The sequence below is a fragment of the Pinus tabuliformis genome, chromosome Q (genome assembly GCF_031772625.1).
Source record: "Pinus tabuliformis cultivar Carrire ecotype Pingquan chromosome Q, CPIR1, whole genome shotgun sequence".
In the NCBI taxonomy this organism is placed as follows: domain Eukaryota; kingdom Viridiplantae; phylum Streptophyta; class Pinopsida; order Pinales; family Pinaceae; genus Pinus; species Pinus tabuliformis.
This window is the reverse complement of record NC_142296.1, coordinates 1,119,417,801-1,119,436,004: the sequence shown is the minus strand read 5'-3', so window position 1 is coordinate 1,119,436,004 and position 18,204 is coordinate 1,119,417,801. Positions and strand designations below refer to the sequence as shown.

At 35.6% G+C, this 18,204-nt stretch overlaps 1 protein-coding gene across 1 annotated transcript; it reads right to left on the bottom strand.

The window, feature by feature from the left end:
- Window positions 1-1,572: 1,572 nt before the first annotated feature.
- Window positions 1,573-6,250, bottom strand: LOC149223445 (uncharacterized). Its single transcript, XM_089387909.1, has 7 exons — window positions 4,778-6,250; window positions 4,289-4,723; window positions 3,459-3,914; window positions 2,816-3,365; window positions 1,944-2,668; window positions 1,780-1,797; window positions 1,573-1,692 (listed from the first exon to the last, which is right to left on the bottom strand). Exons 1-7 carry the CDS (start codon window positions 6,248-6,250, stop codon window positions 1,573-1,575), a joined length of 3,777 nt encoding a protein of 1,258 aa, XP_089244035.1.
- Between the last annotated feature and the right edge of the window lie 11,954 nt (window positions 6,251-18,204).

Genomic DNA, 18,204 nt, shown 5'->3' with positions numbered 1-18,204 from the left:
TTCAGGGTTTCCTTATTTACCTTGTTATTGGATGCATTCACGTCTCTGATTTTAATTCTGGTTAATATCTGTTTACATACATTTTTTATGCCAAGAGTTGTTAAGCTGATATTGAGCTCCAAAATACGTTGCTGTCTTTTCCCTTGTTCATTTGTATCACGGTTATGATGATTTCTTAGTTAAGGTTTTCAGGGTTATGAAAACTATAGTTTCCCCATTGTTTTGTTTTCCCATGGCACTGCTATCGGGCTTAATGACATTATACAGCGTAGAGGATAGACTTGCATTCACCTCATGAATGTATAGTCTAACCCCCCGCGCACAGTCTCGTCCATACGTTACTTACAAGTTACCGCGTTCATATGCCTGGTTCACACTTTTATCTGATTCCGGTATATACTTATTCCGGCATTATGTTTAACTTCTCGATTTGTAATAAACAGTTATTCTCATTTTCATCCCTGAAGCTAGGGTTTGCTGAATATTCATCCTATGTTTAACAAACACTTTACTTCCATCTTTATTACCTGTCATTAGTTAATATACTAACAACTGGAAAGTATTTGAAGGTGTTAAGTTGTTATTCCATGTATATTATCATATTCCTACAGCGCTTGCGAAACTGGTTTGAAACATATATAAGTCCTTTCTTGGAGTTCCGCCTTTCAACTTACTTTTATTTACTCTGTTAAGGGAATGCATACCGAGTAAGGTTATAATTTCGGGTTGATGTTTATAAGAGTTTCTTCATCAGATTACATAAACCCCCTAAGGTTAAACAGCCAACTCGGCTTCTCATAGCTACTCAGGTCTTTACAAGGTAAAACTAAGTACCTTCCTGAATAAGTTATCGCAGAAATTGATCTTTCTGCTATTACTAGCTATTTACAGATCCACTGTATAAGCTTGGTGATTGTATTCCACCGAGATGTCTCTGTCACAGTTTCATTCTGTCTATTTAATAACAGTAATCTTATTCTAAATATCTAAACACAGCAACTTTTAAAGAAAAGATATAACTGAGTACATTCAATACCTGAACCTTTCTTAACTAAAGTTAAGGAAGCGTACCTGGTGTTCGATCACAGAAGTGCTTTGTTTTCAGTAGTCACCTGTAGAGTTTTCGCTCTTAACCTCCCAACCTTGAGATCCACTGCACTGGATTCTCCCCCCGAGCCGTCTTGCAGGCCTGCAGCCCTCAACAAGACTTATGCACCACGGTGCTGGGTCATCTGATCACAACCAGACATAACCCTTTTCTTTCACTCTGCAACTCTCTCTTCTCTGGAATCTCTCCTCTGCCTGTTCCCAAACAGCCCAGAGGTTTTTCCTTCCAACCCTCTTCAGGGTGAGAGGCAGTTTCTTTCTTTTCAGTTCCTTAACTGATTAATTTCTTTTAATAGAAAAGAAAACCTCTTTTTGGAGGCTGCCAGCATTTCATTTAACACATGTGTAAAATAGTTCATTATATTTTCTTTTAACAAATAATAATGTCTTTTTTTTAAAAAAACAGGTTGTCACCCATATTGTTTTTACCACAGCATTTACCGGAATTACAAGTTATCAGGGTTATTACATCTTCCCCCCCTGGGATTGGACGTCGTCCCGATGTCCATTCTCATTAAATAAATTTGGATAGGCTTTTCTGAAAAGTTCCTCGTCTTCCCATGTAGCCTCCTCAGGGCCGTAATGCTGCCACAACACCTTAATTTGGGTAATAGCCCGTTTCCGCAGCCGCACTTCTCTCCGGTCGAGAATGCTCTGTGGTTCGACTAGGACCCCGCCTTCCGGTTCGACCTGCAAACAACCAGCACTTAGTCAATTTCCATTAAGTTTAGTTGTATAATCAAACCAATCGAGTCAATTCTTACCCGTACGTCCTGCCATTGAATAACATGTCTAGGGTCATACACATATTTCTTTAGGACAGAAACATGAAACACATTGTGAATCTTAATGTGACTGGGTAAAGCAAGTTGGTAGGCCACCGGCCCCACTCTAGCTAGAATCTGAAACGGTCCAAAATATCGGGGAGCCAGTTTGGCGCACCCGCTCCACTGCAGTGTGCTCCTTCTGGTTTGAATCCTTACAAACACATGGTCACCCACTTTATATTCTGCAAATCTTCTTTTCCTGTCTGCGAAACTTTTCTGTCTGTCTTGTGCAGCCTTTAAGTTTGCTCGCACTTTCTTTACCATATCTTCCATGTCTTTTAACATTTCCGGACCCAAACTCAACTTATCCTCTAGCCCACTCCAACTTGAGGGTGTGCGACACTTTCGCCCATACAAATCCTCAAAGGGACTTAACTGGGTGGAGGTATGATACCCGTTATTATAGGCAAATTCCACTAAATGCAAATACTCTTCCCACTGATTAGGCTTGAGCATCACATTTGCCCTTAACATATCTTCCAATACCTGATTGACTCGCTCCGTTTGGCCATCAGTTTGCGGGTGGTAAGCTGTGCTGAAATTCAGCTGGGTACCCAACTCAGCAAACAATGTTTTCCAGAAAATAGATGTGAACTTCACATCACGGTCCGATATGATTACCTTTGGCATTCCATGCAAGCGGAACACATTCTGCATAAAGAGATGTGCAATTTGTACCGCCTTGTAAGTAGACTGCACAGGTATAAAGTGTGCTGCTTTACTTAGTTTATCAACTACGACCATAATAGAATCATTACCCTTCTTTGTCCGTGGTAACCCGGTTATAAAATCCATGGAGATGGTTTCCCATTTCCATTCCGGAATAGGCAAAGGCTGTAACAGTCCTGCTGGATGTTGGTGTTCAGCCTTAATTTGCTGACATTCCAGACATTTTGCCAAATATTCCACCACTTGCCTCTTCATCCTTGGCCAGTAATACTCTTTCCTGAGTGCTGTAATCATCTTTTGGTATCCTGGATGACCAGCATAATGACTGGTGTGAAATTCGTCTAGGATCAGCTTCTTAAGATCATCAGAGTTAGGTACATACATTTTCCCATTGAAATACAGCAATCCAGTATTATCCAGTGTGTACCCTTGCTGTAACTTTCCATGATCAGATTGCTGTACCTGCTGCTTCAACTGCTGATATGCTGATTCGTTGTCCGCTGCTGTTTTTATTTGTTCTACTAGCGAACTCCGCCACCGGCTGGCTGAAAGTTCACATAAACAATGAACTTTCCGACTTAAGGCATCTGCTACCCGATTTTCTTTGCCCTTTAAATGTTTTATTTCAAAGTCAAACCCACTTAGAAAATCTGCCCAACGGCCTTGTCTTGCATTCAAAGTGGGTTGATTGAAATAATGCGTTAAACTATGATGGTCAGTTAACAGCAGAAATTTCTTTCCGAGAAGGTAATGTCGCCACATCTTAAGTGCATGAATTACGGCAGTTAATTCTAAATCGTAGGTAGAGTATCTCTGCTCATGTTCCTTTAACTTCCTTGATTCATATGCTATTACCTTACCTTCCTGCATTAACACTCCCCCCACGCCCTCTTTGCTTGCATCGGTGCATACCACATATTCCTTATTAGGATCCGCGATTCTTAAGATGGGTGCGGTGGTGAGTAGGTGTTTCAAGCGGTCGAAACTCTGCTGGCACTCTGCTGTCCACTTAAATGCCCTTCCTTTCTTTTGCAATGAGGTAATAGGGTAGGCTATTCTTGAAAAGCCTTCCACAAATCTCCTGTAATAGCCAGCTAACCCCATGAAAGACCTGATGTCCGAAACATCCTTGGGCGTAGGCCATTCCATAATAGATTTTATCTTCTCGGGGTCAACCGCAATTCCCTCATTTGTAATTACATGACCCAAATACTGAATTTCCTCTTTAAAGAAATCACATTTGCTAAATTTAGCATAAAGCTGATGCCTCCGAAGAGTTTGCAACACCAATCTAAGGTGCTCCTCATGTTCCTGCTGGGAACGAGAGTATATCAATATGTCATCAATAAATATCAGTACAAACTTGTCCAAAAACTGGTGAAACACGCTATTCATCATGCACATAAAAGTGGGAGGTGCATTGGTTAAACCGAAAGGTAGCACTACAAATTCGTAGAGCCCGTAGCGTGTTCGGAAAGCAGTTTTGGCAATGTCCTCATCCTTGATCCTGATCTGATGATAACCAAATCGCAGATCAATTTTGGAGAACAACTTTGCCCCTTTCACCTGATCAAGAGTTCGTCTATTCTGGGTAGAGGGTACTTGTTTTTGACCGTGAGCTTATTCAGCTGTCGGTAATCTATGCACATGCGGAGGGTCCCATCCTTCTTCTTCACAAACAATACTGGAGCTCCCCAGGGTGACACACTAGGTCGAATGTACTGCTTATCCAGCAATTCCTGGAGCTGCATCTTCAATTCTGTTAACTCTGGTATGCTCATCCGATATGGTGCCCTTGATACTGGGGCTGCCCCTGGTATCAACTCTATAGTGAAATCTATGTCTCTTCTTGGAGGCAGACCCGGTATATCTTCAGGAAAAACATCTGTGAATTCCTGTACCACTGGTATGTCATTTAATGCAGACATCTTATCTTTCTGGTTCACATAACCAACCTGTACGGCGTAAATCTGGCATTTCTTCCTTACACATTTGGCTAGCTGAGTTGCAGTGATAGGTCGGATCTGAACAGGATGTTTAATTCCCTGTAATTCCTGCTGCTGTCCCACATCATCTTTATAGTATATGGTCTTGGTTTTGCAGTTCACCAGTGACCAGTGCTTTTCCAGCCAATCCATGCCAATAAGAATGTCATAGGAGCCCAATGGAAGTACATTCAGGTCTGTTGTTACAGGCTGTCCAGCTATACTGAAAGAGCAGTTATTAACTTTCGCTAGAACCCGCCTTTTGGCTCCCGTAGCTAACTGGACTAGCCATGGGTTTTTGAATTTTTCTGATGGTAACTTACAGTGTTCCACTACTTTTGGACTAACATAACTTAAAGTAGCTCCTGGATCAATAAGTACAGCTACAGCAAGGGTTGAAATCTTACCTTCGAATTCCACCATGGAAGGTTGATATTCTGCCTGTCGGTCCTCTAATGCTGCATTGATCCTTGGTACGCTGCGCGCCACATCCCCTACAGTGGAAGCTTCATGGACTTGAGATATCTGATCAGTTCTTTTACGCTGTGGACAGTTCCTAGCATAGTTCGGTCCCTCGCATACCCAGAATTGAACTGGAGGTCTGGTTCCTTCAACCTCCGATTTAGCAGGAAGTTCACTAATCCTGCTCTCGTTTGGCTTAGGCCGGAAAGTACCCTTATTCATGCTTCTGTTAAACTGCCCCTTTCCAACCCCTTTGCCACCATTCCCGCGGCTGCCTTTGTTGCTCCCAGCATTTCTGCTACCTTTTCTCTCATTCCATTTCCTGCTTGGAATTTCTCCCTTTTGTTTGTTCTGCTGGTAGCAAATTCTGGCCTTTCTAATTGCCTCATCCATGGTTCGGGGGTTATCAAACTCAATTCGTTCTCTTATATAAGCTGGCAAACTACTCACAAACCTTTGCACCTTGGCCTTCTCCTCTTTTATGTAGGGCACATAACGCAGTAGCGAAGTAAAGCGATTTATGAATTCATCCATGGATTGTTGTCCTAGTCGTAAATCATGAAATTCTCGCGCCTTCTCATCATAAAAGCGCTCAGTTAAATACCTCTCCTTAAAGTATTTCTGAAACTTTTCCCAGGTTATGCTTTGCTCAGTTACTCCCTTCACAATTTTAATCTCTTCCCACCACAAGGTGGCTTTGCCCTGCAACTGGAATATGGCCAAACGTGCCTTCAGATTTTGATCATATTCATACAGTTGAAAATATTTATTAATATTGATCAGCCATGCTTCCGCTGCTTCCTCCTGCTCTCCATCGAAAAGTGGGGGTTTGATTTTACGAAATTCCCCCTGTAATTCCGTTTTCTGTCTCTTGGTAGCCTGCTGCTCTTGCACATTGTCAGAATGGTCTTCATGTTCTTCTGAAAACTCAGGAGTATAGTTCCGCTCCTCAGTGCCCCTTCGTTGCTCTGCACTAGGACTGGGTAAGGGTGGATTTTGTTTTTCAGACAAGCTTTTCAGTATTCTTTCTTGTTCCATGGTTAATCGTGCATTGTCCTCTCGCAAGCGTGCCATCTCACCCTTCAGTTCTTGAACTGTTTGTAGTATTGCCTGATTGGTACTGCGTGTCTCAGCACCAAGATGAACCCACAGTCCTGTGTTATCTAGTGGGATGCCGCCAGCTCCCGGCATTTCCTCCATCTTACTGTATAACTGTCAGCTGTTGAATGTCTCAATATTCTCCTGGTTGCACACAAAAAACATGATTAACGACATTGTACTGTATACATGTGTAAGATAATTTCTCTTTCTGTTCCCATTGCTGTTCCAGAGGTCACAGTTTTGGAACTTGGCTCTGATACCACATTGTCACACTCCCTTCTATAAACTAAAAATTACGGTCATAAAATTATTTTTTTTTACAATCAACTTTACAATTGTAACCTTATTATTATTACCCACTTATCGTATAACTCATCTACCACCCTAAACACATATTTTCTTTAATTTATATTGTGACTGTTTAAGGTTCTTAGCTTTATAACTATGGTTATACATAAAGGGTTTACGTATCGAATCAAACGTGTTGCTTTAACCTTTATTAATGATATGAATTGACACTTGTGTGTTGATGGTCGTTCATTTGGTGTTTACTGCCAAATGGCAGAGTAAGCACGCCAGCTCACCGATACCGTAGCCAAATGGCCCCTCATCACGTGATGGCCATGTGGTCTGAGAGGGTTGACCAACCCCGGGATTTACGCTCGGCCTCCCGCCCAAAATCAACGATGGGGATTGCTCGGCTCCATCGGACGGTCCTGCCTTACTTAGGGTTTGATCTTGTGTATAAAGGTTCAAGTGTTTTCGTTTATGGTTCATTTGTTCACTCGCCAGTCATCGACCTCCTCCGCTGGATTACACTGCAACTTCCAGGCTCTTTGTGCTGTTCCAGTTCGTCACTCCTCTGCCTCCTCCAGGTTTGCCGCGCCTCCCTATCTCATTTCCATTGCTGGTTATGTCTCACTGTATCTCGTTCTTGCAATTCCATAGCTGGTTTATGACTCACTGAATATATTCTAATTAACTCAGGGTTTGCTTGAACGGTTGATAGGTTCTGATACATGCCGCAGCTCACTTGCTTCAACCGCTGAAGAGTTTAGGTACCATGACAGTTCCAGGTAAGTCATTTCCTTCATGGGTTTTATTGTTTGCATTTGAATGCGTTTCGAGGGTTTGTTACATGGCTGAGACGGCCTGCTCTCTACCTGTGTCTCAGGTTATTTACTGGACCAAACCCTTATGCGGCTATGCATGGCGGCCTTACTAGGTTGGCCGGTCCAGCTGCGCCTAGGTTATGGCCTCGATGCCTTAGTTCCTATTCACTATTAAATTTTGTCTAAGACTCTGTGTTCTGTAATTTTACCAGATCTAGTTCAATTCTGTGCTCTCGACAGTTATGAACAGATTACACAGCTGTATAAATTCGGCATTATCCGTCTTATTTAGATTTGTGATTGTTTTGGCCCGGCCTGGGTTTCTAAATGTCAATGGTTTTCCAACTGAGCTTCATAATGATATCTCTGCTCTATTTGTATATTCAATGCCGTCACTGGTCAATGGCTTCGTCTTTGTTTTGGTTTATAATCTTTACATACAGTTATTGTACAAAGTAGCGGCTATTACTGTTGTTTCATTGTAGCACATAATATACGACTATGGCTATATTTCAGGGTTTCCTTATTTACCTTGTTATTGGATGCATTCACGTCTCTGATTTTAATTCTGGTTAATATCTGTTTACATACATTTTTTATGCCAAGAGTTGTTAAGCTGATATTGAGCTCCAAAATACATTGCTGTCTTTTCCCTTGTTCATTTGTATCACAGTTATGATGATTTCTTAGTTAAGGTTTTCAGGGTTATGAAAACTATAGTTTCCCCATTGTTTTGTTTTCCCATGGCACTGCTATCGGGCTTAATGACATTATACAGCGTAGAGGATAGACTTGCATTCACCTCATGAATGTATAGTCTAACCCCCCGCGCACAGTCTCGTCCATACGTTACTTACAAGTTACCGCGTTCATATGCCTGGTTCACACTTTTATCTGATTCCGGTATATACTTATTCTGGCATTATGTTTAACTTCTCGATTTGTAATAAACAGTTATTCTCATTTTCATCCCTGAAGCTAGGGTTTGCTGAATATTCATCCTATGTTTAACAAACACTTTACTTCCATCTTTATTACCTGTCATTAGTTAATATACTAACAACTGGAAAGTAGTTGAAGGTATTAAATTGTTATTCCGTGTATATTATCATATTCCTACAGCGCTTGCGAAACTGGTTTGAAACATATATAAGTCCTTTCTTGGAGTTCCGCCTTTCAACTTACTTTTATTTACTCTGTTAAGGGAATGCATACCGAGTAAGGTTATAATTCTCGGGTTGATGTTTATAAGAGATTTCTGTATCAGATTACATAAACCCCCTAAGGTTAACAGCCAACTCGGCTTCCTTTAGCTACTCAGGTCTTTACAAGGTAAAACTAAGTACCTTCCTGAATAAGTTATCGAAGAAATTGGTCTTTCTGCTATTACTAGCTATTTACAGATCCACTGTATAAGCTTGGTGATTGTATTCCACCTGGATGTCTATGTCACAGTTTCATTCTGTCTATTTAATAACAGTAATTTTATTCTAAATATCTAAACACAGCAACTTTTTAAGAAAAGATATAACTGAGTACATTCAATACCTGAACCTTTCTTAACTAAAGTTAAGGAAGCGTACCTGGTGTTCGATCACAGGAGTGCTTTGTTTTCAGTAGTCACCTGTAGAGTTTTCGCTCTTAACCTCCCAACCTTGAGATCCACTGCACTGGATTCTCCCCCCGAGCCGTCTTGCAGGCCTGCAGCCCTCAACAAGACTTATGCACCACGGTGCTGGGTCATCTGATCACAATCAGACATAACCCTTTTCTTTCGCTCTGCACTCTCTTTTCTCTGGAATCTCTCCTCTGCCTGTTCCCAAACAGCCCAGAGGTTTTTCCTTCCAACCCTCTTCAGGGTGAGAGGCAGTTTCTTTCTTTTCAGTTCCTTAACTGATTAATTTCTTTTAATAGAAAAGAAAACCTCTTTTTGGAGGCTGCCAGCATTTCATTTAACACATGTGTAAAATAGTTCATTATATTTTCTTTAACAAATAATAATGTCTTTTTAAAAAAAAAACAGGTTGTCACCCATATTGTTTTTACCACAGCATTTACCGGAAATTACAAGTTACCAGGGTTATTACACATTAACAACAAGTTCGAAAAATAGATTATTCTTTGCAACACTGGAAGGAATATCACTCCAAAGGAGAAACTTTCCCAACAACTTGTCAACTTGTTCTTTGTCATTTCTTTACAGCATTGAAGTGATAGATGGTTGTGAACAAGCTGTGGTTCTAGGAACAGAAAATGATGAGTTAGCTACAGGGTTGGTCGTAGACGTTGATACTGAAGTAGAACCAATGCCACTTCCATATTCACTTCCTAACACACTCCTTTCTAGTTGCTTCTTCAGATATGCTTTGGTCGCTTTGTCTTGCTCTAATTTTTCCATGATCTCATGGCTCTTCGGATGATTTCAAAATTTGTATTGGTGCAAGGCCCTATATCATGTCTAGAGATTTGTGCAAGTTGATACATCAATTTATAAACTCCCCCTAACATATGTTGCCCACACAACTTACAAGACAAGTTTATTCTATCAAACCCTCCATCAAGTTCACCAAATCCCCACAAAGGGTCCAATTTCCTTGGCATGTTTGTAACTTGGTTGAAATCTTGAGTTTTAATGTAAAATGAAGTTTGAATTTGAACCTATTGCATAATAAGAATTGCAAGTTACAAAAAAAAAAAAAAATTACATACATGACACAACACATTGAATTTTTGACAAACAAAAAAAAACTCAACTCAATCTAACAATAATAGAGAAATGCACATTGAAACCCATTAAAAAATGATGCAAAAAGATAGAGCACAAGAAAAAATTAAACTAATAAATCTAATAATCAAGTTTTTGCATTTTTTTACCAAAATGAACCCTCTCCACTCTATGCAACAAAAATAAAAATAAAAACACAATCAAATCCACTCAAAAGTCATTGATAATCAATGGGTTATAGAAACCCAAGCAAAAATAAGAAAAAATTAAAATAAAATGGTCAAATTTGGTGCCCATATTTGTAAACCACGGTTTGCCGAAGGAATTTGGTCCAAACACGAAGTTCTCTTTCTTGGGATGGTAAACTCTCCCATTTTTCTCCTCCTTTGCCCTAGTAGACACTTCATCTCATCCTCAGCTCTCAAACAAGTCCGTTGTCTGCTAAAAATAAGAAATGAAACTCATCAATTTGCTTATAAAATGTGTTGTCCCGGAGGGTCATGATTTTGTCTGTTCGAATCACGATTTTTTGGAGAAAATCGCAATTTTTTAAATTTGTGATTTTCACAACACTGCCTAGAACATCATCAAGATTTTTGCAACATTCCCTCGAACATCATCAATGGTGTGCATCACGCTGGTATATTACTTGAAGAATTGTTTGGATTTTATTGGTCAAATAGACGTCTTCCAATCCTATTTCTCACCATAGTACTTATTTTGGCTTCGTTGGTGTCTTTCAAGAGAGTGGGTAAGTCTTCTTTGATAATTCTAATAAGCATGTTTTAGCACTGGGATTTTCAAAAAAAGTCATATTTCATTTGTTCCATTTCACAACTATCAATGATTTAAATGTCTAATAACTAATGTAATTATATAAAAATAATTCAACATATCTTAGGAATGTCACATATTGATCACATCTGCATAGACCATTTGTCTAACTTTTCATGTTACCCTCATTGAAAATGCAAAAAAAAAAATCCTAATTTGTCTTTGTCCTTGAATTAAATTAGAAATAAAATTGTAATTCCACATCTCATCATAACTTGTATTAGTTAATTAAGTTAATTTGACTTAGTTGGCTCAGGTAATTTGAGTTGAGGATCTAACTTGATTCATGTATAGTGTCTCCTACATTATAGGAGCCCCGGTTGAGTTTATTTTGAGTTGTAATTAATTAATTCAGTTTAACTGAGTTAAAGTTAGTTAAACTAGTTCCAACTGTCGGAGGAACTAGTGGGAGGTCTAGTAGTGTGGTGCTGCCTACAATGATCAATGAGTTAATTGATGATTTACTTATAAATAGCTAATGAATGACAGATCTGAGAGTTACCTAGTTGAGATTGGAGTCCAAGGACAGTGTACTATAAGATGTTTAATCATCTGAAGTATATAGGTGGTGCATGTAGTCAAAGGAAGGCCTATGATGGATTGCACAATTCCTATCAGAAATTTTCCTAATTAATAGGAGGCTAATTCCCTAGGAAACAACTCAAGAAAATAAGAACTTGGGCAAGTGAGAAATTGGTTAAGTATTGAGCTAGGGTTGTCTAGGAAGTTGTGAGATAGATAGAGATAGTGTGGAGATTGTCTGTGTTTGAGAAAAGCATTATAATCTTCTCATATTTAATGGTTAATGCAATATAAAGACAATGTAAACTTTGAAATGGGAACTGATACGATTGCCCGTTTTGTAGAGGTAGCAAAAAAGTGACATGATTTTGAAAAGTAGCAATGCAGAATACACTTTCCATTTCGAGAGCATATTTTTGACACTTTAAATTTTCTTATGTATCAAATATATATATATATATATATATATATATATATATATATATATATATATATATATATATATAAATGTTAGTGACTTTCATGCTAAGTTTGAAAAGTGTTGATGTTGCATCAACGTTTTTTTTAGAGGACTTATTTTTGACATTTTAAAATTTTTAATATATTAAGTGTGGATATTTTTTTTAAATGTTAGTGATTTTCATGTTGATTTTGAAACATGTTGATGCAGCATCTACCTCTTTTCAGAGGGCTTATTTTTGACACTTTAAAATTTTTTATGTCAATTTTTTTTTTGAAATCATGATTACTTAACAGATTTTCTAGTTGTCGTATTTTTCGTTTTTTAAATATTGATTACTTAAAAAAACAAATATAAAAAATATACATAAAAAAAGACCCAAAAAAACATAAAATTGTAAAAAAAAAATTATCTTGTAAACCATAAAAAAAATTGGAAAAAAAAATAAAAATTAAAACAAACTAAATTAAAAGATAAAAAAAATAAAATTAAACACTATTAAAATTAAAATTAAGATTAAAAACATTAAAAAAAAACACATTTAGAACAAAAACAAAAAATAATTAATATATATATATATAAAATTAAAAACAAAACATACATTTATCATTTAAAAATAAAAATTATATATATATATATATATATATATATATATAATTTTTAAATGTTTTCTTAATTTGATTATATATATATATATATATATATATATATATATATATATATATATAATCAATTTGGAAAAAAACATTTAAAAATTTAAATTTAAAATATTAAAAAGATATTTTTTATTTTATTTTTAATGTTTTTTTTCAAATAAAAAATATGTAATTTTCTTTTTTTTTTTTGTTTTTTTTGAAAATACGTATATATTTCTAAATTTAGATTTTTTTAAATGTTTATAATCTTAATTTTAGTAGTTTCTTTTTTTTGGTTAGCATTTTTTTTTTAATCTAGATTTCTTTTAATTTATTTTTTTTAAGTTTTAGTTAATGCTTTTTAATTTTTTTCTATTTTTACTTACTTATTTTATAGTTTTTTAATTTATTTATTTTTTCGAAATTGTTTTATGGTTTAATATATATATATATATATATATATATATATATATATATCTTTATATTTTTTTAATTCTTATCTTTTATAGGTTAATTTTGTTTTTTTTTATAACATTTTTATGATTGATATTTTTTTTTTTGGTTTTTTTTTTTGTATAGTTGATTTTTTTTTTTTTTTTAATATATATTTTTATTTACATATTGCTATTTTTACTTACTTATTTATTTTTTCATTGTTTTAATTTTTACTTTTATGTTTTCATTATTCTTTTGAAATTTTAATGTTTTTCGGAGTCATGATAACATCTTTCACACCATTATTTCAAAATGTTGAAAATTTACCCTAGAAAAAAAAAGTGTTATTCTAGCATAAACAATAAAACGGTGTTTTTTGCACAATTTTTGCACAAAAAAATGGTTTTCACTGCCATTTTTAAAACATGTTGAAAATTTACCCTAGAAAAAAAAGTGTTATTCCAACATCAACACTTTTCGTTTTTAACACTGTTTTTCATGTTTTTTTGGGGTTCTTTGGCTAAAGTTCACGTTTCAAAGTTTACATTGTTTAAAGATAGTAGGGGCTTTTAGTTGTGGTTTTCTGTAGGAAATCATTGTGTAATGTGTTGATTGAATTATTTTTCTTATATGCTTCATGTTTTCACGATAATTAATTTGTTTCCACTGATGAGTAGAGTATACTCAAGTCTATTATTTTAGTAAATTACAATTAGTAGTTTGAATCTACAAGTAATTTCTACAACCCAGTTGGAAACAACATATGTATTTAAGGATGTGGATCTTGTTTCATTCCTTAACGAGTTAAGATGTTAAAATCTTGATGATTATATTGATGGACTCATTTCTCTGAATTTGCGTATTCTTTGAAATCCACTTCTTCATTATCAGTTACACTCGTTGTTGTATTTGTTGTGATCACAACTGGTATTACAATCATAAAGTTGTTAAATGGCATTATCCAAGTGCTAATATGGCTACCAAACATTGTTGATCATGCTTTGTTCTTGAATCTTTTTATTGTGGTGCGTCATTGTGCCTGCTTAGGTATGTCATTTCAATGGTATTGATTATTGCCTTTCATCTCTAGTCCTGCACCTAAATATAGTATCTTAGAGTTCATTAGAAGAATTGGCATTTTAAAAGTTTATGAGACATTGGCATTGTGCGTGATTTTATGCATAAACAAAAGCTTTATTAGTGTTCTTCTATTTGTATACCAAATTATGGATGATGTCATGGGCAATTTTTACGCCAACTTGGGAGTTCTGTACAATGTTATGTTGAATGACATGGATCGCATGGCCTACGTTGTACATTTCATCCTAGTCTTTCTTCATGTATTTTTTTTCTTGCACCTTAATATTCATGGGCTTATATTTGCAGCCAAAAATCCCCTTATTTCAAATAATAAGAGGTTCATCTTGATCACTACCATATTATTTGGAACCATTTTCCTCAAGGAATCATTCACACCCAGTATTTGGGATGCATTTTAGCTCACAGGGGCTACTACAATAGTTTGTATTAACAGATTTATGCTTGTTAATTTGAATTTCATTTCCTTTCTTTCCATTTAATAACCTATTTTCATAGATATTTATAGTAATATTAGTAGTAAAATTAAGTTGCACTCATAAATTTGAATATCCTTCCAGCTATTTTTAGCAACCCTTTTTCATGTTGACAGTAAATTTGCACTTCTAAACTTGGATCTCTTTCCCTCTCCTTCTAGAAAATTATTTCCATATGCTTTTGAAGTAATATTAACGTTAACGTTTGTGTCTTTAGTGACAAGTACTATGTCTATTATATCATTTCCACAAACGATAGGTTCTTATTATTTCCACAAATGAACAAGTTTTAAGAAATGTATATGAAGATAGTCAGCCAAGTAGTAGCATTCCATTTTTCTTTTCTTCCACCAATATATGATAACCATTTTTTGTATGTCTTCATGGAGACATATGTATTCCTTTTTTTTTTTTGCCTTGCATCAATATGCTAACATTTTTTCTGTATGACTTCTTAGTGACATATGAATGTTGATGACTTAATGAAAAAATTTGGAATTCCACCACATATCTCCTCTATCTTGTTCAATTTGGCTAAAATTCATTTTCTTCTCCTTGTCATCTATCTTATCATAAATTTAATTATTTAAAAGATTCATTTCTTTTGTATCATGAAGGAAACAACATCACACCCACCATTGTCACTTGCAATGGTAAGTGACCTTAGTGATAGGCAAAAGATATTAATGTAGAGCTTTGCACAAAACATTGTCAATGTGAATTTAAAATGGACAAGCAAGCATAGACATAAGAAAAAAAATTTCAAGTGGATGTCTTTATAAAAAATCATGTACATAAACTTACTAGCATAGAGCCTCATACACATAGGTACTGCATGGATACCTATAGCTTGGCGTGGAAGCTACGTTTTACGAATATGAGAAAAAAAGTACCTTGAATTTGGTGTTTCTTTTAATCCCTGATAGATCAAAGGCTAAGGTAGATAGAATTTTTTAATATTCATGAAACCTAGGTGGAAGACATATTTGTCTCTTCATATAACACTAATCAAATGTAATGGAAAACAATAATAAAAAATAAATAGTTATTTTTCCCCATCGAAAACAATATGGAGAAAGAAAACAAACATGCCATAAAGAAAACCTAGCTTGCATAAATAGAGTTTAGAGAGATCTTTGGTCATGAAATTGATAAGAATGGAATGTTTATCATATTTGCTTCAAATGAACTCAGAATTTGTATTTGAAAATCTAATCAGATGTAAGAAATCAGGTGTGTTTTCAAGTAGACCGTGAAAAATGTAAGACATACAAAAGAATTGTGTCCTTACAAAGTGTTGAGAAACATCCATTTACAATATAAAGAGATTGAGGGCTTCAAATTATAGAAAAAATGTATTCTAGTTGAGTTGCCGGGATTTAAGATTTCATTTTTTTGAAGAATCCCATCCCAAGATGGCTTCCTCTCTATGTAAAATTGATTGGGTTACATTTCGATTCTATGGAATTACTACAAACCTCCAAAACAATGCTCGTCCCCAATGAGAATGGAGGGTTTTTCTAGGCCTATTATTCATCATCACAAAATAAAACAGTACTGCCGGCAACTAGGTCATAGGTAAAGTCTAATCCTCTGAAATTTCAACCTAATTATTGTATTATGAACAATACAAAAAGTTGAAATAGTAACAATGTTTTCTTGTTTCACAAAGTTGAAGTGTGTGATGAGGCATGCATGACTTAACATGCCTCAAGAGTGCCCCTTTTCTCACAGATTCCTTTCATATTTATTTGAATAACCAATTAACTGGAGAAGTGCCACATTTATATTACTTAAGGCATGATTCGTATCATATATGGCTTAGAATTATAAATCTTTTTCTGGTAGAGATGATTTTTTATTTGGGCAAGTTATCTAGACCATCATAAATGGTGTGCATCATGCTAGTATACTTGAAGAATTTCTTGGATTTCAATGGTGGAATGGACGTCTTCCAATCCTAGTTCTCACCGTAGTCTTTATTTTGGCTTCGTTGATGTCTTTCAAGAGACTGGGTAAGTCTTCTTTAATCATTCTCGTAAGCATGTTTTTGCACTGTGATTTTCAGAAAAGCCATATTTCGTTTGTGCCATTTCATAACTATCAGGGATTTAAATGTTTAATAACTAATGTAATTATATGAAAAGAATTCAACATGTCTTAGGAATGTCACATACTCATCACATATGTGTAGACCATTTGTCTAAATTTTCATGTTACCCCGTTGGAAACGGGGTATGCATTTAGGGATGTGGATCTTGGGTCATTCCTTAACGAGTTAACATGTTGAAATATTGATGATTATATTGATGGGTTCACTTTCGTGAATTTTCATATTCTTTGAAATTCACTTCTGCATTATCAGTTACACTCGATGTTGTATTTGTTGTGTTCATCGTTGGTATTTCAATCGTAAATATGTTTAGTGACACCATCTAAGTGCTAATATGGCTATTATATATTATTGATCATACTTCGTTCTTGAATTTTTTCAATGTGGTATGTCATTGTGACTTCTTGCATATGTCATTTCAATGGTGTGGATTATTGCCTTTCATCTCTAGTCCTACACCTTAATGTAGTGTCTTAGATTTCATTAGGTGAATTAGCATTTTAAAAGTTTATGAGTCATTATCATTTTGCTCGATTGTATGCATAGCTACAAGCATTTTTGGTGTTCTTCTATTTGGAGACCAAGTTATGGATGATGTCCTAACCAATTCTGACACCAAATTGGGAGTTCTTTACAGTGTTATGATGAATGACATTGATTGCATGACCTATGTTGTACATCTGATGCAAGTCCTTCATCTTGTATTTTTTTCCCTACGGCTTAATATTGATAGGCTTATATTTGCAACCAAAAAGCCACTCATTTCAAATAATAAGATGTTCATCTGGATCACTACCATATTCATTGGGACCATTTTCCTCCACGCATCATTCATACCCAGTATTTGGGATGTATTTCAGCTCACAGGGGCTACTGCACCAGTTTATATTGGGTTCATCTTCCTAGCTTCCATTTCTCTCAGGCAAAGAAAGGTTTCCTTTCATTTCTGGTTGTCTTTTATCTGGATTATATGTAACTTCTAATCTCAATTGATTTTAATTGCATAGACACTCATGGAATATAAAAAAAAGGACATATGTCTCTCATTGCTTATGATTTTCCTTACACTAGTTTCAAGCTCAATTGCTATATTGAGTGATTATTTTGCCTGCAAATATTACAATTGATACACCTTTTCCAGTCAATATCCATAAAAGTTACATGGTTAGATATTGTATAGGGTACAAAAGCAGGCAACACATGACATTCTATCCTTTAGAGATCTATTCTATGGGTATTCAAAAAATTTAATCCACATGAATGTAACGTTCCCTTTGATGTCACATATCCCATATTGAAAGGCGTACACAACTTTAAATGTGAAAATCATAATCAAATTATTAAAACTAATAAAAAATTTCCTTAAAGTATTGAGTTCCACCTCAATCAGTCTATTGGTCAGCATTATCACGATTCACAAGCCCAAACTAAGATGGGGAACCCAATGAGGTAGGCCCTCCATAATCTTAGGGATTATTTTTTTATCAAAAATGACATCGCATGCATATAAAAATATCCCATTACACCAATACATACATTTATCAAATCGCCCAACTCTTCAGACAACTTTTGAACTCTAGAAAATATCACCCTTGGTTCTCGCATATAAGCAAATTGTGGAGGAGGAGAAGGTCACTGGGAGA